The sequence below is a fragment of the Oncorhynchus gorbuscha genome, linkage group LG03 (genome assembly GCF_021184085.1).
Source record: "Oncorhynchus gorbuscha isolate QuinsamMale2020 ecotype Even-year linkage group LG03, OgorEven_v1.0, whole genome shotgun sequence".
NCBI lineage: Eukaryota > Metazoa > Chordata > Actinopteri > Salmoniformes > Salmonidae > Oncorhynchus > Oncorhynchus gorbuscha.
The window spans coordinates 73,146,858-73,171,442 of NC_060175.1; the positions used below are offsets into that span (position 1 = coordinate 73,146,858).

The 24,585-nt window shown below is 41.9% G+C and overlaps 2 protein-coding genes and 1 non-coding gene across 5 annotated transcripts in view; 2 read left to right on the forward strand and 1 right to left on the reverse strand.

The window, feature by feature from the left end:
* The first annotated feature begins 47 nt into the window (after positions 1 to 47).
* Positions 48 to 5,075, forward strand: LOC124031869 (DNA damage-regulated autophagy modulator protein 2). Of its 2 annotated transcripts, XM_046343648.1 has the most exons (8): positions 48 to 642; positions 926 to 1,099; positions 1,474 to 1,541; positions 2,629 to 2,771; positions 3,154 to 3,331; positions 3,691 to 3,773; positions 4,163 to 4,255; positions 4,486 to 5,075. In XM_046343648.1, the coding sequence occupies exons 2-8, from the start codon at positions 969 to 971 to the stop codon at positions 4,606 to 4,608; spliced, it is 819 nt and encodes a 272-aa protein (XP_046199604.1). In that variant the 5' UTR covers positions 48 to 642; positions 926 to 968; the 3' UTR covers positions 4,609 to 5,075. The 2 variants fall into 2 exon arrangements, with proteins under 2 accessions (XP_046199604.1, XP_046199603.1); XM_046343647.1 differs by lacking the exon at positions 48 to 642 and having other exon boundaries at positions 853 to 1,099.
* A 104-nt stretch (positions 5,076 to 5,179) lies between these two features.
* The window catches only part of LOC124031867 (DENN domain-containing protein 2D-like), a 33,022-nt gene continuing 13,616 nt past the window's right edge, over positions 5,180 to 24,585 (reverse strand). For both annotated transcript variants that reach the window (XM_046343643.1, XM_046343644.1), the window contains 13 exons: positions 21,470 to 21,529; positions 20,790 to 20,879; positions 14,437 to 14,612; positions 13,826 to 13,938; positions 13,629 to 13,698; positions 13,444 to 13,521; positions 12,244 to 12,384; positions 9,170 to 9,318; positions 8,021 to 8,192; positions 6,650 to 6,700; positions 6,382 to 6,463; positions 5,673 to 5,921; positions 5,180 to 5,527 (listed from right to left, as the gene is read on the reverse strand). In XM_046343643.1, coding sequence (XP_046199599.1) covers positions 5,460 to 5,527; positions 5,673 to 5,921; positions 6,382 to 6,463; positions 6,650 to 6,700; positions 8,021 to 8,192; positions 9,170 to 9,318; positions 12,244 to 12,384; positions 13,444 to 13,521; positions 13,629 to 13,698; positions 13,826 to 13,938; positions 14,437 to 14,612; positions 20,790 to 20,879; positions 21,470 to 21,529 — 1,499 coding nt within the window. In that variant the 3' untranslated portion in view covers positions 5,180 to 5,459. The remainder of the gene's footprint in view (positions 5,528 to 5,672; positions 5,922 to 6,381; positions 6,464 to 6,649; positions 6,701 to 8,020; positions 8,193 to 9,169; positions 9,319 to 12,243; positions 12,385 to 13,443; positions 13,522 to 13,628; positions 13,699 to 13,825; positions 13,939 to 14,436; positions 14,613 to 20,789; positions 20,880 to 21,469; positions 21,530 to 24,585) is intronic.
* On the forward strand, positions 23,731 to 23,810 carry trnat-ugu. Its single transcript has one exon. It is a non-coding gene; the product is annotated as a tRNA-Thr (tRNA).

Sequence of the window (24,585 nt, forward strand, 5' to 3'; positions counted from 1 at the left end):
AAAGTGACTAATGATCCTATGCAGTCCTTTGACCTTTTGACAGACTCTGCAAAATTGGAAACAGACTTTGGGTTTGATGTGTAGCGTCGTGATATTCTACTTGTGTTTTAATTAACATATGTACAAGTGCCATAATGGGGCAGTTTCCCTTACACAGATTAAGCCAAATCCTGGATTTAAGCTAAACTTAATCTGGATCTGGGGAACTGCCCCAATATTTTAACTCTTATTAGGGATAATTGTTAAGTATTTTTTTGTCATAATGTGTATGCCTCTTTGGCACATGCGTGCGTGTGGGGTCAGCCAGCACTAAGTTAAATGAAAGTCATACTGTCTGGGAGTCAGCTGGTTTTAGGCTGCGCAAAGAACAGGAGACTAGTCACAAGTCCTGTTTGAGGGGAGGGGTGTGTCTGAGTTCTTAGACTGTCTGTATGGAACAGACAAACACACATTCTCTTGCTCTCACACACACAGTTCTGTTCTCTTCATCTCCCATCAAAGCAGTTTCCCAACTGACTAATAAAAGCAGGGTTTCACAGAGACGGACCAACTTTTCTCACGCTTGAAACCCGTGTCTATCTAGAGCTATACTGCTCTTGCTGCGTTGAATGGCGTCCTGAGTCTCTCGAATTGCCTACTACTGTGAGTGATACCACCATTGAGATTATGTGCTGCGATTTAATGAAAACAGTGGGACTAAGATTGTGAATGGTTGTATGGTGTCAGTAATGGGTTAGTGTGTGTGTAGTAGGATGTAGAAATCTGTTTGGTTGAGAAAGCGTGGGTTTTTAAGACTGATTTGTATAGTGGTTGTGTGTGTGTGGGGGGGGGGGGGGGCTTTTTGAACAGGAGGTTGACTGAGTGACTAATGGTGGAATTTGGACATGATTATGTGATCTATGTATTCACTTATGTATGTGTTAAGGACTGCTCTGAGAGGACTCCTACCTCCCCCTGTCCCAGGGGGTATGTGGTGGTTCCAGAGGGGGCTATGTGCCCTCCCTGCAGCCTTGGTCACCTGGTCCTTGTCCACCTTTGTCGTCAGCTATGTCACCGCTGTGCTGCTGGGCCACGTCGACCTACTAGTGCCCTACATCAGGTACTGGACCAGGGCCTGCCAAAGTGTGTGTGTGTGTAGGGCGAATCCTAACTTCCACTTAGTCATGCATTGATGTCTGAAGTTGGGATTCGCTCCTATGAGAGGAAGATGAGATGTTTTTGGACAACTTCTGGTTTGTGCTATAAATAATTACAGGATGATTCCAATACCAAAAGGTTTGAAGAACGCAAAAAAAATGTTTACCCAGTAACGGAAAGGTTGCTGGTTCAAATCCCCAAGCAGACCTAGGTGATAATTCTGACAATGTGCACTTGACCCTAATTGCTCCGGATAAGAGCCTCTGCGAAATGACTAAAATGTTGCCCTTTTGTTCCTGTGTATAACAGAGATGATTGTGGTGTGTTTCCTTACAGTGATGCCAGCGCAGTGGTTCCCGAAAGCTGTGTCTTTGGGTTCATGCTGAGCATCTCTTCCTTTTTAGGTAAAACAAAATGGACACCATATCATGTATAATAGTTAAGTGGTCCCAAAATAAAAGGGGAATGCAAACTCCTTTCACTAGAATTTAGTGGCTGAAAATATTAAAGTGGGTGACAGTTTGCAGGACGACTACGTCTCTCTGTGACCTAGTTCAACACATCGCTCAAACACTGACTTGATTGTATTCCAGTTTCAACATTTCCAGGGATTTGTCATGGTTGGAGAAAAAGTGCCTTTGAATGTCAGCCAATGAAATGACTGCTACATACAAATCTAGTTTCATGGATGTTATTTGTGAAGCAAGAAGTATGTGTTGGCCCTGTCAGACCTAGCGGGATTGTGGACGAATTAGTGTGATCTATGTGGTTTCGTTGTTAAATCAGTTAAGTGGGGATTTTTGTCAGTGGTTCACACGTGAAAGACCAAGTAAGAATCACTTAAATTCATATTCTGTTAACTCCTACCCAAATAATGTTGTTGAATCATCCGCTGGTCGTAATTGTGGTCAAAATTAAACTCCACCTCAAACAGACAGTTTAAAAAATGCTTGCCATTTCCTCATGATCTGGCCAATCAGTGGACTACTCGCATACATTTTATTCATGATTTATACGCCCACACCGTTCCAACACAATCTTGTTTTGAATTTACGATGTTGTAATCGCTCCGCCATTTCCTGGTTGCAAAAATTGTAGTTTGTGACAAAGCAAGTAGTGTATAAATCATTGTACCATCTAAAACGCGGTGAAATATATTTTCCATAACCAGCTGTCGGAAACTGGTGTACAAGGCCGGAAGTAAATTACGCAAAAACGAAACTTAAGAAGGTGAAGCATAGAAATAGCACACAGAACAGATCTATTGCCTCTTAGACTTACTTTCAATTAATTATCTATAACACGTAAATTTGGTCAGGTCACCCAAAAAGTTACTTATTTCAGCTTTAATTGCCATTTTTGGGGAAGGAAAACGTTCACTAATTGTAACTGGTAATATTTTATCAATCTGGAGACACTGGACAGTTACTTTAAAGCACACACTTCCCATTAATCTTGTGTCCATCACTCTATATGTGGTTGACCCTGCAGGTGTAGCCACTGTCTATGTGCGATACAAGCAGGTCCAGGCTCTGGCACTAGGGGGCGAGCTTAAACTGCATCGACTTAACTGTGCTGGCATGGTCCTGGGTATCATGAGCTCAGTGGGCATGTGCGTCGTCGCCAACTTCCAGGTACATACAGCGTTGCCTACCCCACTTTTCCATTATAACTATCCTCTTCTATAAATACCCAATTCCAAATCAACCCTGACCCTTATAAGCAATCATTTTGCCATATAGCTTACACTTATCAAACCCTCTCAGATCTAGCATAGGGGGTAAGGAATGGGTCGATTTGGAATTGGACGAAAGAGCCAGCTGTCAGTGTTGAGAAGGAACACACACACATTTCAGTGTTCTCAACTCTTCACTGTTCTCTGAATGATGATGGACATATCACATTTGCTCCCTCTTTCTCACCTCTTGAGTCAAAGACCCTGGATTTTCTTCCTTCTGGAAAGTGTGAAAGCTTGGGTCGGGGATGAAATCCATTACCACCTCTGCCCTTTCACAGAAAACCACCATCATGTCAGTGCACCTGCTGGGGGCGGGGCTGACCTTTGGCTGTGGGGTGCTCTACATCCTGGTTCAGACAGGGGTGTCATACCACATGCAGCCTCGCTTCCACGGCCGAGACATCCTGTGGGCGCGCACCGCCGTGGGGCTGTGGACAATGGCCAGCGTCATCATCTGTATCCTTCACCATACTAGTCTGACTCTGGAGCACACACAGAGCAGTGTACAAAGGGAAGTTGCAGACATTGACACATTAGAAGGGGATACAACAGTGGGGAACTGAATGGATTTTGGATGAAAACCGTGAGAAACCATTGCATTTTGGGGATACTTGGACCACCTGTAGGACCAGTTTCCTGGGCTCAAATTAAGTCTACTCCTGGACTAAAAAGCATGCTCATTGGTTTGGGGAAAACCGACTCGGTCCTCGTTTAAAATCTGATACTGTATTGAAGTGTTATGTCTATCCCTCAATAATATGACTACATCTTCCACTGCTGCAGTTCTAGCCCTTGACCCTTTCGCCCTCTCTCAGCGTTTGTGTCGTCAGCCATTCTGTATGATGACCTACCAGGCGTGGACGTGGACAGAAAAATACGCTGGAGACCAGAAGAAACGGTGGGCAAACATCAGGGTCCTCTACACTGTGATCCTACTAAATATAAGATTGGAAATAGTGGCTACTAGTTTGTTCTATGTAGAGATTGTTGTCCAGCAGCACCCAAGTACAATGTGAAGTACGTACAAATACATGAGGCACGTAGGAATGCTACTTCCTACTAAAATACTAGAACATGGAGATCCTTTCGTTGTTAATATATTGTCTAATATGGCTCAGCAAGGACCATAATATCCCTTTGTCCATTATCATTTCCATAACAATGCTACTATATTGGTTAGTATTTTACTAATTGAACTTAAATCATAGTCGCTCAAATTACCTTTGTCAACTGTTTGAGTTTGTTTCTAATGGTTTCCTCTGGGGTCAATGGTGCCATATCTTGCAGGGTTACACAGCCCATCTGGTCAGTGCTGTGGCTGAGTGGTGCCTGGCCTTCTCCTTTATCTGCTTCTTCCTCACTTACATCCGAGATTTCCAGGTACGGTCTTCCTGCTCTCCCCAATGGCAAAGCAAAATAAAAACTACCATTGCAAGACTTCATTCTCAGATCTGTTTTGTATAACAAATTACATTTGTATGAGTAGAGCTGAATGTGATACATTTAATATGTTACAGCTCATTCTCAGTTGTTTCATCAGCTAAGGAAGATGGGTTGAATGGCCTCTCACCATAGAAGTCTCAGGTGTATTCATGTTCTTTGCTCCCCAGAAAATCCAGTTGCGGGTACAAGTTGTCATGCAGAGTAATCACCTGTATGACTACGCCCATTACGACGTGAGAGAGCATGCCCACCATGGAGAGCATTCGCCACTGCTGGCTGGGAGCATCTGACTACACTGCCCCTTTCTGTGTCCACACTGCAGTCCCACCCCAGGAAAAGCATCTCTGTGCCCCGAAATGACTTCCGTTCATCTCTTGCTAAATGGAAGGTTTGAATAGGCTGGAACAATAATGCATTTGCCCACGTGATTTGGGGTCTGTGATTTAAGGAAAGGAGGCAAGAGGATGCCATTGGAGACTCAGCACTTCATTGACTGAACTGTGTTGTGTTCATTACGTCACACAATGGAAAATGTGTTTCCTTATTGGACTAGTTCAGGCAGTCCTTCCCTGCTTCAGTTTGGTGCCTAATGAACACAAGTAAAGATATTTAGTGGGTCAAGATGTTAATTGAAAGTGTGATGCATCAGCTTTGACCTACGGTCCACGAGTTAGCCTTTGCTGTATCTGTATTGTACAGTTTGCTGGAAACATTTCTGGTATTTTACTTTTCTACAAATAAATCTGTTTTTTAATGACTTGTCAGTCTCCCACTCTGACCTCTTGTGCATGTATGCACACACGTGCTTATTTAGCAACTTCATTCTTGAACCTGACTGAAAAAAAAACAGGAAAGTTGGCGTAAAGGTTCAAAAATTCACTCTTTATTAGAATTTTTTTCTGCTTAATAATAGCAGGTTCAGATGGTGACAGATTTGAGCCCAACACTCTAACAAGTGGTCTTGTCAACCGTCTATCATATACAGTAGCAACACATAAAATACCCACTGTTACCCCAACACATAAAACTATAAATACAAATTATTCACTTCCAATATTTACATCTCAAATCTATTTTATCACATCTACAGTAAATCCCTTATATACACAATCAGCCTCGTTTACAGTGTATTCACAAGACACTATCTCTTCTTTGCCTTCTCTCTTTTCTTCTTTTCCTGGTATTCGACAATCTTTTTGTGGAAAATCCCTGAAAAGATGAGGGGGTGATGAGTAAATGAATGATAAGCGAACAAGAGGCATGTTATCCCCCAAGAACAACCCGGCCTCCTCTTTAGATATGTTATATAGCTTTCAAATTCTCATGTTATGCAAGTATGTATTAAAGCTCTCACCTTGCTGGGGGCTCGCTGGCTGCTGCTGCTCCAACTCTTGGATAAACAGGTCAAACATCTGGGTCTGGAGGAACTTCTTGACAAAGTGCCGCGTGGTCTTGGACTCGATGGCCTTGTAGAAGGCCCTGCTCTGAAACACCCCCGGCTGCCCTCTTCCTTTCCGCGTCACGTATGAGGCAAAATGGCCGACAGTCTTCACGAAGAAGGGCAGGAAGGCTTCCGAGACCACCGTGTTCAGCTCCTCCACAGCTGCGTGGGAAATGGTACACACACGTTTAGCCACAGTCCAGGTGGTTTCAACCAAGGTGTGTTATTTGGCCGTGCTTGGGAGCCATAATGTCGACCTTGAGTGTGATCAACCAGTCTCTTATGATGACATGCTAATTTTCCTAAAACTCACATTACTTTGAAAGGATCGAATAGAGCATAAAACAATCTATATTCAAAGGTTACAGTTAATTCATCAGTATGGCCATCTGCACACCTGATGTGGTACTGTAGGTGAAAAAGAGCAATGCAATCTCTAGAATAAATAAATAAAATAACCCATGCAACAGCTCTTTTTCCTCTTGCAAAAACATCTGATGGAAAACCTATTTTCCAATTGTGAAATCAACTAAACTAAAATGCACAACATCTTATAAAGCGTTTTTTCCTTTCACATATGTTCAGGCATTTGTTTCAAAGGCTGATATCAAAATATACTCACTGGCTTCTTCTTTCCTATTTCTTAGTGCCTGCAATATTTCATCTTGGAGCTTAGGGGGCAGAATAGACTTCTCATCTCCGCTCTATAAAACAGTTACAATATTCAATGGTATGACAAAGCAAAATTCCCATTTCCCCCATAGTATTAAGTGCAAAACAGTACAAATAACAAACTGAATTAATTCAAAAGAGCATACAAGGCATAAAATGTGATTTTTTTTTAAACGCACATTTAGGCCATTGCTCCACTCTCGAGACTACACACTTACTCGAACTAGGAAAGTGTCCCCCTTATCCTCTGACAAGTCCACAACAAGCAGCTGTGTAGGGGAAAACAGAGCCTACAATCATTATTCCAACACCAATCCATCACTATTACTACCAAGACTCCCAAACTTCTCATCCAGTCATTCAGGGGCTCTTTCTCAATCTTTACTTGATTCCTCACCTCCTCCTCAAAATGCATTGGAGGTCTGAGGCTAGGGACTTTGGACCATCTCCTCCAATACATTGTGAAGGAGGTGAAGAATCAAGGAAATCAATTGAGATAGCGCCATGGTCTGATCCAGGAACAACCCCATTGCCCCTACCCCTTCCTGTGCTTTCAGTCAAATAGGATAGCAGACTTCTATCCAGTTTTTTCAGATATATACATGGGGTTTAGGTGTTGTTTCTGGACAGGGCCCATGTCATTAGTTCCACGTTTGACATTTAACTGGTAATGTGCTAACTTTGTTGTAGTCTCACTATTTATTTTAAAAGCCTGGGGGAGAAGAATTGTATTGTTTGTGTAGTGTGACAAGGTGAAAGACGTCTTTCGTTATGATTGTTAAGTATGAATTTAACTGTTAGGAAATTAAATAAATCAAAAATAATCACAGGGCCATCCTTCCAAATCTCGTCTCGTTGACGCAACTATTAGAAGTCACTATTGGATTTTTGTGTTTTAATGTCTGGCAGTTAACACTCACATTTGATTGGCTCTGAGAAGACATGCCATATCCCCTCAGTAGAGGCATTTCACTTTTATTGTTTTGTCCGTGCATCCTTTCCTACCATCTAGGACAAAAGTTTTAGTAGCCTATGCAGTGTTATTGTCCCCCACGATGAAATCGGGGAGGGGACTGTGAATCTGTCTCCGTCCGTTTCTATCTTAGTCACACGCAATATCTCTAGACAGCACTGGGACGATTTTGACGAAACTTAGGTGAATGATGCCATAGAGATCCGGCATTAACAAAATGACACGGATCGGCCTAAGGCAATGGCTATGGTAATGAACTGAAATGTGTTACGTCACATAACTCAATTGGCCTAGGGGGAGGGGCTGCATCATTCGTGGGGGACAACATGTTTACTGTTGCTTTGGGTTTTTTGTATCTTATGTTAGGCACCTTGTTGCAAGTCAGTCAAATGTTCAGAAACTACCTCTGTTTGGAGTTTGACCAATGCAAAAATATGTGATTGGTTTGAGAAGTGGGAATTCATCATTAGAGTTCATCTAGATTCTACCATACTCCACCCCTTTTTTGTGTGTTTTCCTGCCGACAACTTCCCCAGGCTTTCGTAACGAACGTGAGCAAAGCTGGTGTGTCGAAGCCAACATTTCTGTAACATTATCACAGATGGGGGTGACTCACGTCGCTCTGGTCCGTGACCTGTTCCAGGAGCCGCTTCTGCACTCCCAGCAGGTAGGGGGTGGGGGCCATGACCACGTCAATGAGGATCTCGGGGACGATGGAGATGAAGGTGTGCTGCCAGGTGAAGGGGTAGAGCAGGGCGACCACGGCGTGGATCACCTGGGACAGGGTGCTGAGGAGAGACAGAAGTTACGACTTATTCAGTGCGTGTGTGTATGTGTCAGGGGAACCAGTTCAAGGAACAGAAACAAAAACAAGTCACCCATACTATTCCAGAACAGAAATGTTATTTTAAAAGCATGAGAACCGGGTAACAACGTTATTTTAAAGTTTCAAGCATTTTTTTCTCGTCCCACAAAAAAAAAAGCATCTATGCAAAGCCCTCCCTCTGTCACTCAGAAATGTATTCCAGGGTCTGCCTGCCAGTTGAAAATCTTTGATAGTGTACGCTTAGACTACCTGCCCCTCCCCATCCAAAGCATAGGCTACTATACTGACGTTACGAGCGTTATTCAGAAGATCAAGATTTTTTTATTAGCTTGAGATGAATGGATTAACTTTCTCAAAAGCTAGTTAAGGACACCATAGGCCTAGATATCACATTTCATGTTGGGAACAAAAAAAAAAAGGTAAGACAAGCACGCTTGTTAGCTAGCTAGCTCAAAGGACATTCAAAGTTCCTCCATAAAAGCCACTCCTCCCAGGTATAATTCACTGTTTGGTAAAGTAATTTAACGAGCTAAATGTAAAAAAACAAAAAACAACTTTATCACAGGTTAAAAAAGGAACGATATAAAACAGTACTTAACCGGTTCACTACTTTATTTCGCTGGTCGGAATAGTGCAACAGAACGACAAAAATAGAGGTTATGTTCAAAATGAAACAACAATTGAAAAATAATTTTGTTCCAACCCCTGGTATGTGTGTCACTGTGTGAACAATGTGAACTTCTAATACCCCCTTGAAGCTTCTCATTGTGATTTTAAGTTTTTATTTCTGAGTGGTCCTCAACGTGTAAGGAGCATCTCGATTCATATGTAATGACGTTTTTATAATAGGCTCCCATTGACAGAGTTGATGCATTCGTCTCAGACGACTATGTTGATTTGACTAGTAAGTAATAACCTGTGCGTCTGTGCGTGCAGTACCTGAGCTCCTCCGCTATGAAGACGATGCGTCGCTCCATAACGGCGGCAGCGAACACGAGCAGGACCTCCTCATCGGTCAAGCAGCGAAAGAGTGTGCGGAAGTCCACATGCTCTAGCCACGAGTCCAGCGGCCGCGTCAGACTGATGATCTAGATGGGAGAGAGTCAACTCTTATCTACACGTCACCATTGTTGCCAACATGTTATGTACAGTAAATGTTACCACCGTCAACAACTTGTTATATACACCAAAGCAATACAAAGTTGATTTACTAACGGATTTAATTTAATGAAAATTGAGGCAAGCGAGCAGGGAAAATAATTGACCCCGTGGAGATTTTAACCTCTTAATAATGTTGGCTTGACTCTTGGTATAATGGCTAGGGTTTTGGAATGGAAGTCACAGGGACCAGAGTTTGAGTGCCGGTAGACATTGCACCCTAATTAACTACAACAGTATCAGAAGTGGGATAGCACCATTGAAAGTATGTCCCGGTGGAGTTTGAGACACAGTTTATTTTTCAGAATGAGTGTGCTTGCTGAAATATATAGCAGTTTAACTAAAGTAATCAGACCTAAACATACAGATAATATACAGCAACCACTAAACAAAGTGTGCGTGGGGGTTAACTGGGGAAAAAAGGGCCTGAGAAATGGACTGTTGCAGGATAGGATTGGAACATCTCACCTCAGTAATACCTCTCCTATTTCAATGCAGTGTGTGTGTGTAATTATGACAACATCCGGAGGACGTTCTTCAACCTATCAAAGCTCTTGCAGCATGAACAGAGAGCAAGAGGGAGACATAATGGGCATGGCATTCACCACACTATAAATAATCTCAAGTGAAAACCCAAAGTTGGGGAACCCTGCTCTATGAAGACGCTTGTCACTTTAATGTCTCCCCCCCTCTCTAGTGGTGTGCTTATCGTTATTTTCTGTAGCTTGGAAGGTGAGTACCCTTCACCCAGGGGTGTATTCATTAGTCGCACACCATAGCAAAACCTTTTACTTTTTGCAACAGAAACCATTTTTTGTAGGATCCTTCCCGTTCCCTTTGGTTCCTACTGAATACACCCAGCCCTTCTCCTCTCCTGGCCTGGATGATCACATTAGTGACAGGGCCTGGGTAGGTGTCTACCCTAGTGCTTTCCCTCCCCACCTGTCATTCATAAAAATAGTGAATAATTTAAAAAGTTCTCCTTTTGAGATAAATCTATTCACGTCACCAAATCATGTATTATAAGAACACACTGTTTTGCAATGAAGGTCTACAGTAGCCTCAACAGCATTCTGCAGGGTAGCACCAAGGTGTAGCAGGAGGACAACTGGCTTCCGTCCTCTTTTGGGTACATTGACTTCAATACAAAACCTAGGAGGCTCATAGTTCTCACCCCCTTCCATAGACTTACACAGTAATTATGACAACTTCCGGAGGACATCCTCCAACCCATCAGAGCTCTTGCAGCATGAACTGACATGTTGTCTACTCAAAGGGTCAGAGAATGAATCTAGTATTGAAAGCATAAGCTACAGCTAGGTAGCACTGCAGTGCATACAATGTGGTGAGTAGTTGACTCAAAGAGAGAAAGACAATAGTTGAACAACTTCATTTCTTCAAACATAAGAAGCAAGAGAGCTATATTTTGTCACTTTTTACTGACTATAGCTATCCAACACAAACTCTTCCAAGTCAAGGTTAGCTTTTGGTTTTACAAACATATTGCCACTGGGGCCCACCGGTCTAACTGCTAAACTGCTTACTGACTCACTGTAATGAATGATTGTACCGGGTTAGTTCTATTACCTATGTTGAGTATGATGTTATATGGTTTGGCTCGGATTTCTTTTCCTGCATGGTCAGCTGACGTGTGCATTGAAGTCCACAAGTGAAGGGATAAGGTGAGGAGGAGAGTGTGTAGATGCGAGAAGGAATACAACATGGCTGCTATGAAAGTGAACTGTGTTTATGTGTAATAAGGGGTGTATTCATTCTGTAGATTTTGTTATGACAAAATACCACCCTGCATACCACTGCTGGCTTGCTTCTGAAGCTAAGCAGGGTTGGTCCTGGTCAGTTCCTGGATGGGAGACCAGATGCTGCTGGAAGTGGTGTTGGAGGGCCAGTAGGAGGCACTCTTCCCTCTGGTCTAAAAAAAAAGAATATCCCAATGCCCCAGGGCACACTGCCCTGTGTAGGGTTCCGTCTTTCGGATGGGACGTTAAACGGGTGTCCTGACTCTCTGAGGTCATTAAAGATCCCATGGCACTTATCGTAAGAGTAGGGGTGTCCTGGCTAAAATTCACAATCTGGCCCTGAAACCATCACGGTCACCTAATAATCCCCAGTTTACAATTGGCTCACTCATCCCCCTCCTCTCCGCTGTACCTATTCCCCAGGTCGTTGCTGCAAATGAGAACGTGTTCTCAGTCAACTTACCTGGTAAAATAACGGATAAATAAAAATAACGTTTCACAAATGGAATTAAACTGGGATAAACATACCCACATTTGTCCAATAGAAACTCTCGTTTGCAACTGTTGGACTAATGATTACGCCCTAGATCCGCTAGTTGCAGGCATGAGTGTGCAAGGCGGTATTGAATGTGTCACTGTCTGTCACCTCAAATCTCTCTGGACTTGTGTGCACCTACTGTACGTTGTAAACTTTCATTCATAGGCTAGGTTGTAGCAACCTCATGATGGGTATAGGGAAAATTAGAGTATCATGTAGTTGCCTAAACCTATATGTTACATTGAACTGGGTGAATGGAATATGAATAACAGTCATCCAATATGCTGTAACAGAAATTAGGCCATGCTCATAATAAAAAAAATATCATCCTCCCTCATCTTAAATTAAACTGACCGCTAGTGCTATCAATGTGGATGTTTCTCAACTCGTGGAACTGTGTGTGCTGGTTTTCATGACATCTAATTACAACCAATTATTCCAATCCTAACATTTTGCTACAGTGTTCCCAAATGAATATGACCCAGGTCTCAAGGAACAGCATGTCATTGTGCTATGCCAACTTAGCCATGTGGCTACATCGGACACATCAGGGTGCTAACCTCAGTGCCTTTGTCGGGGATGAAGCTCTTGATCTTGACTGTGTTGCCTGGGGCGGGGAACGCCGCCTCCCTCAGGCTTTGCATGAACGGGTAGATCATCGCCATGGAGATCTGGCGCCGCTTCTCCACCTCGTCAAAGATCTACGTTGGAGAAAGACAGGAATAATCTAGCTCTGATATCATGTGATTTTGCACCACTGGAATAAAATAATTAGCCTACACAATTTCCTGGGTGACAGGCAGAGACTGACAAACCACAGTAAATGGTGTGGCAGTAATAAGTATTTAGTAATAAGTATATGATGAACTGTGGGGCTTAGTGTTTCCAGTAGCCTACGGGACAGTTTGGTGGCGGTGGTGATGATGTGTGTCAATATTCACTTCACAAGACTTGGGGCACCACTGAAAGGCAGCAAATTATGAACAAAACAAATACAGCGACTTGGATCAAAGACAGGGGCTAATGATGAAGGGCCACTAAGGGAGAGAAGGTCTGAACTGTGCTGCAAATAGGGCATTTCAAAACCCAAAGGCCAGTCTAAGAGGCTCATACTCGATGCAGAGTAATTTGCTAGTACCATAACACACCGTTATATGAACACAGTAGTTACGAGAAATTCTATTTCACACCGATTAGCGTTACGAACGGCTGTCAGATTTACAAGAGATCCCCATCACTTTCAGTTCCACGTCAGTGGAGGGAGGAGTGTCTTCTTCTTGTCGTTTTTTTCTCGATATGGGAGATTGTAGAGAAGTTATTAGCTGTTGACATTTTCAAGGGAGTACTGGGATAAGTGAGAGCTATCTTTTCACTTTAAAGAGAAAGTACACTTCATGAAAGACAAGAGTTGCCATTTCCTCAAGAATGCTTTTAAGTTTATTAGCTGGTTAATTAAGAAAGGCCAGAAGATCCTGGCTAGCATTTTTGAAGCATGTAGCAATGCTAGTGGAAATGGCTTGTAATCCATTTGAAATCTGAGCACGTGTGGTGTTATCCAATGTTGGCTTAATTCCTTTTTTACCACGTGCACAATGTTGTCAGCATGATTCCTAACTGAAGGCCCAGGGAGAGATTTACTCAGAAGTATGAAGCATCGTTACAGCCAGGGATCCACCCAGTTCAACTCATCCAGGCTTACGTCTCTGGGTAAAACACTAATTTCTGACAGCCAAAAGCCAATGACATTCGAGGCGTGTTACCTTGGAGAACAGTCCGAAACAAGCCAACCTGCTAATGATGCAGTAGGCCTCAGGTGGGCGAGCGCCGTTGCCGTGGGGCTAGACGAGAACAATGGAGAAGCAGAGAGAGAGAGAGAGACAGATAATGGGCATGGCATTCACCGCACTATAAATAATCTCAAGTGAAAACCCAAAGTGAAACATACCAGTAGCCTCCTACAGTATCCGTTCCTTCTGCTGCCGTCGATCTCAGTCAAGACAAATGAGAATGTCTCACTAGAGGGAGCGAGTGAGAGAGAAAGTAAGTCTATTGGTAGCTTTAAGACATCAACATTGGAATGACTCAACAATACACCCATCTTCCCACATTGACGATGATCCTTCATATTAGATGCAGTGTTACCTGTGGTACTCTGTTAAGGGGGCCCAGTTGATGCCCTCAGGGAAACAGAAGAGTGTGATGGCCTTCAGGGTCTTTTCCTCCTCCTCTCTTTGGAATCTCACCATCCCATCCCTCTGAGAAAGAGAGTGCGAGAGAGCAAGAGCAAGAGAGAGATTAACAGAGGGAGAGAGAGGGCAACAGAGAAATGGAGAGAAAGACCAATATATTTGTCGGAGGGATGTAACTTGGGCTCTTTCTCAATTAATATTTATTCAATTCCTCTCTCAAAACACAAAAAAGGTCCTAGGGGAGAGACCTTAGACATTCTCCTCCAATACAGTTGAGGCGAGGAGATGGGAAGCGTAGAATCGCGTAAAGCAAATTTAAATAGAACCCAAAGAAGACATGTCATGTGACGTTGAAACGTCAGTATATCTATCTAATGGAATAAAGCCTGGAATTTAAAAACAAATCGTAATAATCTTCCGTGCTGAAGGCCCACCTGAATTCTTCTCTCCTACCTCCCTCTGACCATTCAATGACTTCCCTTGCGCTTTTCATTTCTTACCCACATTTTTCTTCTTTATCCCCTTTGGGAGACATGCAGAGTTTCTACTAACTAGCGGACTCACTTTGGGGAACTGGTAGGTGATCTGTGGCTCGTAGGCCCCCTCTTTGGATTTCTTGAGGCTGACCACAACCAAGTACTCAAAGAAGTACTGCCCACTCATGTAGCGCTGCTCCTTGGCTGGGGTGTCCACCGGAGCTGGCTCCAAAGACTCCTGAAGGGGTGGCTCCTTCATCACCCCTGTCGGGGACAACAGAGTGTTAAGGCAGAGGCTCACTAATAACATATAGTAAAACCAAAGGCTTATGGTCTGGATAGCTCAGCTGATTAGACCATGGTGTCAGCAGCGATAAGGCAGCAGGTTCTATCCCCGTACCGGACACATTACATCTTACTGATCATTTGATTCGAGTACTTTTCAATACATCTCTGTTGAAAGAAATATTTGAAAATACAATATCCACTTGAGGGTGAAAACAAATCCTTTTGAATATCTCTCCCTTTCTATCTCTTCCACTGTGCTTCCTAGGCAGCAGCAGATATACAGTATCAGTTACAATAGAAGAGGTATTGCTGCTCATTGCCTGAGGGAGAATCCCAGGAATGTGGCCAATAAGAATGCTATCTGGTTTGTTTCTTACTTTTCCAACACGGAATATTGAATGGAACTCAACTCATGTGCTGGTGCTGACAACCTCAAAATCAAAAAGCACAATGGCTGAGATTTGCAAAACTCAATACAGGTCGACTGACTAATACCTGTGCTGCCGTTGCACCATACAATGTGCACCATACAATGTGATTCCAGCCATAAGGATGTGTGAATATAACAACAGCTATGATAGGCGTATGTTTTTCCAACAACGTATACAATTATATTAAAAATGTACATTACATTTATTACCACTATGAATTGAAAGTACTTATCATTACTAACCAGAAGACACGTATTATTCTGAGATACTTATAATACATGCATGTTATTTATGCAGTATTAATGAGAACAACCACATACCAGCAAAGTGAAAACAGGCGCAACAGACACCATGCCAAAATAAAAAAAATGGAATGTTTTGCGAGGTTTCTAAGTATATGAGCACCAGCCTGTTTTAAAAGATTCTTATCAAGAGGTTTCTGGGATGTGAAATGATGACACATTTGGTTCTTAATCTGCTTATTAATGTCTAGAAACTAAGGACATGCCCATCCCCCACCAACCTCTGCCACATGGTGTGTTTACAGTTGGGTAAACCCTGCAGTTTGACAGAGAACCTGCTGAACAGCAAACAACACCAAAGATAAATATTGGCTAATCTTTTCTCTCCTCGGGGTTTTGTGAAAATGTTACGGGTCTCTTGCTTTTTTTTTTCCATTGCTCCTTAGAAATAATAGTAGAGCCGGGCTGCCCAGACAAGTTCTTTATGCTGCACTGCCGCACACACACAGTCTGTCTCTCGCACGGACACATACACACACAAAAGAACCGCTCTGTGACTCAGCCTACTGTGACAGGTTTCACCTCCAACTGCTTTTACCATGGAAACAGTCCCTGTGTAAGGCATGACTAACCCATTACACTCCACATTATTGTACAGTACCAGACAAAAGTTTGGACACCTACTCATTCAAGGGTTTTTCTTTATTTGTACTATTTTCTACATTGTAGAATAATAGTGAAGACATCCAAACTATGGAATACACATATGGAATCATGTAGTAACCAAAAAAGTATTAAACAAATGACAAATATATTTGACATTTTTCCAAAGTAGCCACCCTTTGCCTTGATGACAGCTTTGCGCATTCTTGGCATTCTCTCAATCAGCTTCATGACGAATGCTTTTCCAACAGTCTTAAAGAAGGAGTTGAAGGAGTTCCCACATATGCTGAGCACTTGTTGGCTACTTTTCCTTCACTCTGCAGTCCAGTGATAAAGCTAAGCTAAACAAATGCATTACTGGGTCTGCAATAACTTACAGGTAATTGGCACAACTGGAAAACCAAATCAATCATAACTAGGGCTGTGGCGGTTATGAAATTGTCAGCCGGTGATTGTCAAGCAAGTAACTGCCAGTCTCGTGGTAATTGACCGTTAATTAACAAACACATTTAGCATCTCTTGGCTTCCATGCATAGTCTACTCGCCACTGATGCACACCTTAAAAAGGTTCAAATTCATTGAATATACTGTAGCCTTCATCATCACAATGAACTCATTATCTTCGACAGGTCTAAAGAAACATGATGTGAAGAAAATGTAGTCTATTTCTAGGCCCTGATATGGTTATACCATTTGGCTGTGGGCTACATTAGTTCATTTAGCAGACAAGATTTGCTTACAATTCTGTGGCGTTATTTTAGAGTATAAAGAAGACAAATGAACATAGCTGAATAAAATCGAAAGGATATTTCCAAGGTAGTGCATGTGGCTACTCTGTGTTGAGCGGTTAACAAAGAAACAGGTTCTCCTATATGCTTCATTTAGAGTTATTTATGCAACTTTATTTGATATTTAATATATTAATACAGTCTGCATGATGAGATTGAAAAAAAATGTGCATGAAAGCCATGAGCTCTGACTTGTTTCTTGTGCAGGCTGCACACACTTCATCAGTTTCTCATTCACAATTTGACAAGCACTTGATAATATTCTCACCAGCCCTCGAATTTCCCAGCGGCATCCCCCTTGTATGGCCGTAATGCCCCCAAAAGAATCCATGCCTTTTGCAGCCAAAGTGGCCATTGTACCCTTGGGCTGAATATAATAATTATAATTCCCTTCACCTGGCTGCCATGCACCGAAGAACCTCTCACTCACATGGCTCTCTCAGATATCTCAATTCTTATTAGCCAATGCATGTCACGTGACCAGGTCCTTCTCACAGGCATCTCAGCTATGAAGTAGGCTACAAGAGAAAACAAAGACATCGGGGATGCAACTGCGGGCATCCTCTTATAAAATTCTGAGGTGCATATTGAAGATGTTAGATGGACTGTCCACATTTAGCCTACTTTTTGTCAGCCAACAAGATGAGTAGGCCTAATGAACAGCAAAAGCACTAGTCTGTGTCAATCTACTACCCCTCCCATAGTTAAAAAGTTGACCTATTCTATTGGACAACTTGTCCTTCTGTGCAATAAATATATATTCCAAACATACTCTGGGACAGTTGTGGGATGCGATAGATCCCAAATGAATACAACCACTCACATCAAAACATTTTTTTTTTAAAGCAATGAGGCTGATGTACTAGATCGGAACATTTAGCTTAAAAATGTTGATCAACTATTAGCCTATTTCTTCACATTATAAGTGCAGCAATGCGCACATGGCTGGCTCTAGGCTAGAAGCGCAAATGTTACAAAATGGAATCAATTAGAGGGAATACACTGTTCTCAAAAGTGACCGCAAATGCGATTATGCATTTAATGCTTTATTATAAAAAGGTGCCTTTTTTATCTTCCCCAAACTTGAAACTCACATGCTGCCTATGTATGCCAGTTAGGCTCTACACTGGTTGTAAAGCGGATTAAAGTTATTTGGACACTTTAGTAGTGAATGATGCCCAGCGTGTTTGTATCATTAAGTGACAATACATCATTCACAATTGATAGGCTAATATTGTCACCCATCAGACTACTCTTAAATGGATTGTCTTTACATGTACTAAATAATATATGTGTGAAATTAGTTTGGATTAAGAATGGACCGTTATCATGCAACTGTCTAGGAACAGGGGCATTGTGGAAAAAATCTATGCACTTAAATAGCGAATGGAGGACACTTTTCCCATGGTTCATTTTCATGCCAGCCAGGTAGGCTATACTCCTGTTGTAAAGCGAAGCAATGTGCTTATTATTAGGAAAGTTGATAAATAAAGTAGGCCCCGCATATAGAAAGCTGATGGGATCCTCCTTTTTAATTGAGGTTTTCTCACGCAACTCTCATGAAGTGTTTGATTTGATTTTCCAAAACATTTGCATTGATGTCAGAGTGATCAGAGGGACAATAGAGTACAAGGCAAATAAGCAAGTTTGGTGGACTAATGACCATCAGCAGCATCAGAGCTTGGAAAATCCTAGTTGCAGTAACTAAACGGTCAAACGGAATTTGACTACGGTCAAACGGAATTTGACTGCGGTCAACACCATTGACTTGCACCAGCCTATCCATTCTCATTCAGTGTCACACTAGTCAAAGATCTAATTTACTTTGGAGTTAGGCAAACCTGTTGGTCCTGTCTAAACAAATGACACCTAGCTAGACAGAGTGTAAGGTGAGGCCATTACCTCTGTTTAGCCTACATTCATCCAATCATTTATGATCTACTATACACAAATGCCTATGCCCTAGGTGGGTAGGGGTTATTCTGGACAGGGCCTTGGTCTTGGTAAATTAGGAAGTATTGTGTGTGCAATAGGAAGTACTTAATAGAAAATAAGAAGTGTTTCTAAGTAACAAAGCGTTTCTGTGGAGCATTAAATAGTGATGTTAATGGTTAACCATGAATCGGTTAGCCACTGAAAATACATTTGACCAGTCATGCTTATCAGTCTATAGGTTCATTTGCATAATTTTGTGGAATTAAATTGGAGCGTGTGTATTAGTCATTAGTCCTCATGGATTTTAGTTATCACACTCGCATAGCATACAGAGCCTAGTTTGAGGAGCGGAATATGCTATACCACCTGTCAGACAGCATGAGAGCAGTTCCTCAAAAAGCTGCTACTGGAGTGAAACGTGCTTTTGTAAACCTAGACATTGCACAACAAATAACCTAAATGCAATCGTGTGTTAAACTGTTTTGATGGCCATGATTAAAAAGTGCTACTATTTTTATTTCTCAATCTCAACTCGTAATTAAGCAGGCGATCAGCGCGTCACCCACCACTTTGCAATGTGAGTTTGAGGCAGTATAATTGTCTGAAACCTGAACCTTTTACCATCCATCAAATAATGAAGCATGTCTTTACCTTGCTTCAAAGTAGCCTAGCCAAAATCCAACCATAGAAACGTGGTGGCAATTATTTTCAATGAACTTTCTCATGCCATTAAGCAGCATTTCCCTATTGTTATAATGGTTTCTTATCAACTTTTTTGTTGTCTAGAAGCCAAAGGCACAGTCCTAGAAATATTAGCAACCTTTCCTAGTTGTTGCTATATGATTGCCCCCTCTTTCTACATTTCAGAGATTTTTCTTCTCTGTCACATAGGAATCCGCTCGTATTAGGTACGCTGTTTAGAACAGTGTTTTCCCGCGAATTGCATTTTGGCAAATGTTTGAAAATTACGTTTTATTAGCTGCTTCGTTACAGGAGTTTTATTTTCAATAATAAGATCGTTAATATGTGGCACGTCCAATTGTCTTAGCTTAGCTTCCCCAAAAGTAAATTGAATTTGCCAAAAGTATATAATTAAGCTACTCCCGTCTATACAGAAATAAATGAAATCATTCAAATTATTACACCAGAGAACATGATTTAGGCATAGAGGATCATTAGGTTATTTTAAGAAATAACTGTGGTTTGTTTTAAATCACAAGCCCATAGACTTCAGTTGGGAAGTGCGCAATATTGGAAGCAGAACATTTCAGAGCTGATTGTTGCGTTGCGGCAGGCAGTGAAACGCATCTAAAATAGTGCTAGGCCTATCAAAATATTTCAAAATAACAATCGCTGGAAAAACACATACGAGAAAAGACAAAAACAACTCCAATATGTATTTTGTTATCAAAATTCTCAACTCCCAAAGTGAACAATAGCGACCTATAGCCTATGTTATTAGCACTATCGGAGAGCATTGCGCATACTCACTGTCTTTATCATTGTGTGAGTCAATGCTACTGGAAAGTTATTTTAGGACAATATAATTTGGACGTCATATTGAACAATGTGTACCTCACCTTTTCGTGTGCCGAGATTAGATGGTTGCATTCAAGACAAGGTCGTTTTTATTGATGTCAGTTTGTCATTGTCAGCAGAGTAGGCTACCTTGTGATGTAAAGTGTTGTAGAATTGCATGAAACGTGTTTTTTAAAAGACAGATCTTCCTAAAATATGTTCCTCTAGCTGGGGCTGTGCAAAGGGAAAAAAAACGCATCATCTATTTATCACCTTAGGAATATTAGTTGTTTTACATAAGTCTGCAAATGTGATGATGCATCCCATGCTTATTGGCTAAAGGTGATGTTTTCAGTGAAAAGATCAATTTAAAATGTTGTTCTATGGGCTTGCTATTGTTGCACGTTTCCATTAAGCTCCTAATGAAAAATGTAAATTCCTTGTATAGTATTTTCTGTTGGGCAGGTCATTTGACTGTTTAGATTTTTGGGGGGCTATTTGTTGACCATTTAATAAGGGTCGGTTAGTCGGCAGCAAAATGTAACGCATTTTCTTCATCCCTAGCCTCATACTCACGGTCTTTGTCATGTTTGCCCCGGAATGAGGACCACATGGTGCTTAGCCTCTTGATGGCACCTCTCTCACCCTCGCTGGGTTGGACGGTGCCTAGAAGGGATCACAGGACCAACAGATCATTAGTACCTCCTACACAAGGATCGTGTTCATTAGGCACCGAATGGAACGATATGGACTGTGCTCCTCTGACCTAATAGCTTAATCATCAGCTAACTAGTATAGGATCAAATAGCAAAACTCCTCATGGACAATAGGGTCTGAGCCCAGTGATTTGGCATCAACATTGCATCCAAAAATTTGCTAAACTAAATTAATCGTGAACACTAACTCTCCAAACTTTGATCACTACAATGCTAACGCATGAACATAATGCCCTGGACCAGAGCTAGGGCACAGACTGGTATGTCGAGTTCAGGCTGCGCACCCACATACCATATGAAATGCAAAGATACCATCTGAGACACATAAACATCCCCTTTGAGTTTTGCAGACCAGGCGGTATAAACCCGCATAAACTGCAGCTAGATGCTTCTCTCCACAGGTTCCTCCAGAGTTATCATTATGTCATATCTAAAGTGTAGTGTATATTTTCCCCTGACGTCACACTTTTGAACACACTGTTAGAGCTATAGGTAAAGTCACAATTGAAAAGGTGTTCCGTGCACAATGGGGCTACTCACCGAGGTCAAATGACAGGGCGTCTTTCTCTTTCCCATTGGCGGCGCGTTGAGGTTGCTCACCTGGACAGGAGAAAAGACACGCAGGTCAAAACACACCTCGCGCAGGTAGTTCTGTGAATGCAGAGAAACTGGGTTGTCATAACGCTTCCACAACAGCAGATGTTCTACGTTATTTCAATACGGATCATAGATACTGATCCAACACCACTACCGTAGGAAGTAATAGACGTTGGCTTACTGCCAAAATCCCCATATGGTTTGCCATTTCATGTGTCTTGTCACAAAATAGGCATTAACCAGTGTTATTAAATAGGCATTAACTAGGCATTAACTAGCCAGCCAACTGACTGAACAAGTGGCACATTTCACTTCCATGCTTGCTCATCATTATGGGTTGCAGATCAGCACTGTGGAAACAAGGTCAAATACATGCACACCTCAGCTATATAATAAGTAGCTTTCAGTTATGCGGTTGCTCTCGTCAGCGACTTGGGCTGTTCCACAGTAGTGGTGCTTGGGTAAAATCACTGGGGAAGCCAAGCCATTAAAGAAAAGCCATACAGTGCCTTTGGAAAGTATTCAGACCCATTGACTTTTTCCACTTTACAGCCTTATTGTAAAATGGATTCAAAAAATAAAAATCCTCAGCAATCTACACACAATACCCCATAATGAAAAACTGAATAGGTTTTTCCAAATGTTCGCAATTTTACTACAAATAAAACAGAAATACCTTATTTACATAAGTATTAGGACCCTTTGCCATGAGACTCAAAATTCAGGTGCATCCCGTTTCCCTTGATCATCAATGAGATGTTTCTACAACTTGATTGGAGTCCACCTGTGGTAAATTCAATTGATTGGACATTTGGAAAGGCACACACCTGTCTATATAAGGTCCGACAGTTGACAGTGCATGTCAGAGCTTCAATGCCATACAACACTCCTTCCGTGGCCTCCAACTGTTCTTAAACGCTAGTAAAAACCAAATGCATGCTTTTCAACCATTCACTGCCCGCACCCGCCCGCCCGACTAGTATCACCACCCTGGACGGTTCCGACCTAGAATATGTGGACAACTATAAATACCTAGGTATCTGGCTAGACTGTAAACTCTCATTCAAATTCAATCTAGAATCGGCTTTCTATTTCACAACAAAGCCTCCTTCACTCACGCCGCCAAAATTACCCTAGTAAAACTGACTATCCTACCGATCCTCGACTCCGGTGATGTCATCTACAAAATAGCTTCCAATAGTCTACTCAGCAAACTGGATGCAGTCTATCACAGTGCCATCTGTTTTGTTACCAAATCACCTTATACCACCCACCACTGCGACCTGTATGCTCTCGTCGGCTGGCCCTGGGTTGAAGGTTCACCTTCCAACATGACAACGACCCTAAGCACACAGCCAAGACAACACAGGAGTGGCTTCGGGACAAGTCTCAATGTCCATGAGTGGCTTAGCCAGAGCCTGGACTTGAACCAGATCGAACATCTCTGGAGAGACCTGAAAAACGCTCCCCGTCCAACCTGACAAAGCATGAGAAGATCTTCAGAGAAGAATGGGTCAAACTCCCCATACACAAGTGTGACTATCTTGTCGTGTCATACCGACGAAGACTCGAGGCTGTAATTGCTGCCCAAGGTGCTTCAACAAAGTACTGAGTAAGGGGTCTGAATTATTATGTAAAATATGATATTTCTGTTTTATATAAATTAGCAACATTTTCTAAAAACCTGTTTTTGCTTTGTCATTATGGGGTATTGTGTGTAGATTGATGAGGATTTAAAAATATACATTTTCGAATAAGGCTGTAACCTAACAAAATGTGGAAAAAGTCAAGGGGTCTGAATATTTTCCAAAGGCACTGTATTACAACCTATGTGTTGTGATAATTACGTTGTTTTCTCTATAACCTGTTCATATGACTTGAGACTGATGTCTCAGGCTTAGGCCTATATAATAAGACACAGTGGAAGAAGAAATTCAACCACATCTTTGTTTCATTACAAAACCGGAGAGAAACATCTGTCCTGTGAAGTCCATAAAACATATTGCATGTAACAAACAGTCAAGCAAGTTAATTTGGTCAAGCAAAACATTTTTCGGACTATTGATTTAGAACCACATGTCAAAGAAAATAGCCGCTGCTTCCACTATTCCAGCACCATTTCATCCTCTAATCTTAGTCTAATACAGTGACAACTAAAAGATACCAAAAACAATTTAGTCCATTTAGGGTAAGCCAAATATGATGTGGTCCTGTGTAGCTCAGTTGGTAGAGCATGGCGCTTGTAACGCCAGGGTAGTGGGTTCGATCCCCGGGACCACCCACACGTAGAATGTATGCACACATGACTGTAAGTCGCTTTGGATAAAAGCGTCTGCTAAAATGGCATATATTATATTATTATGTGGCTGTCCATGGTACTGTGTGTAAGTAGGAAAAAACACACTATTTGTAGAGAAACGCCAATGTCAGCCTCCTCTTACATGTTGCCTAAACGGTCTATGACTCTGTTATATATGCTTTACATTTTTGTTGTCCTAGGCTACCTGGCTAAATTGCTTGCTCGCTAGCCCAACTTCCATTCATGGGCAACAATGCGCCAGGCCAGCTAGTTAACATTAGCCTAACGTTACTACATCTAGCTACATATTGAACTTCCATCCTCTCAGGCCATATAAATAAACTTCCAGTAATTTATTGGGTAAAACACCAACATTTCGGCATCACTGTGCCTTCTTCAGGGTGGTTGAATCAGAATCGCCATTATAATTATTGGCCAGTACGGAGAAGTAAAAACACAAGTCCAAATCCATCTCCATCCATGCCAAATTTAGGAAAGGGGCGATTTTAGCTAGCTAGCCACAGGAGGACAATGACACAACAAGATGTAACGTTTGGCTTCAAATGTAAATTACGTTTGGCTTCAAATGTGATTGGTGTGAAGCCAATTCCAAACTGCCTCCCCGTGACACTTTTTTTGGTGCGCAAGGACCATTCACAGCTGAGCTCACTCAGTTGAGCTATTATTTTAGATTTATTTTTTAATCAAGGGAGGCCAAATGCTCGCTGGCTTCCTTTGAATTCAATGCTAAGGGCGACAG

What these genes read in the sequence shown, in the direction of transcription:
- LOC124031869 (XM_046343647.1), top strand. Translation starts at nt 900, where the DNA reads ATGTATTCACTTATGTATGTGTTAAGGACTGCTCTGAGAGGACTCCTA. An exon ending in GAGCATCTCTTCCTTTTTAG is followed by an intron (nt 1,542 to 2,628) that starts GTAAAACAAAAT and finishes TTGACCCTGCAG; the next exon opens with GTGTAGCCACTGTCTATGTG. An exon ending in GCGTCGTCGCCAACTTCCAG is followed by an intron (nt 2,772 to 3,153) that starts GTACATACAGCG and finishes GCCCTTTCACAG; the next exon opens with AAAACCACCATCATGTCAGT.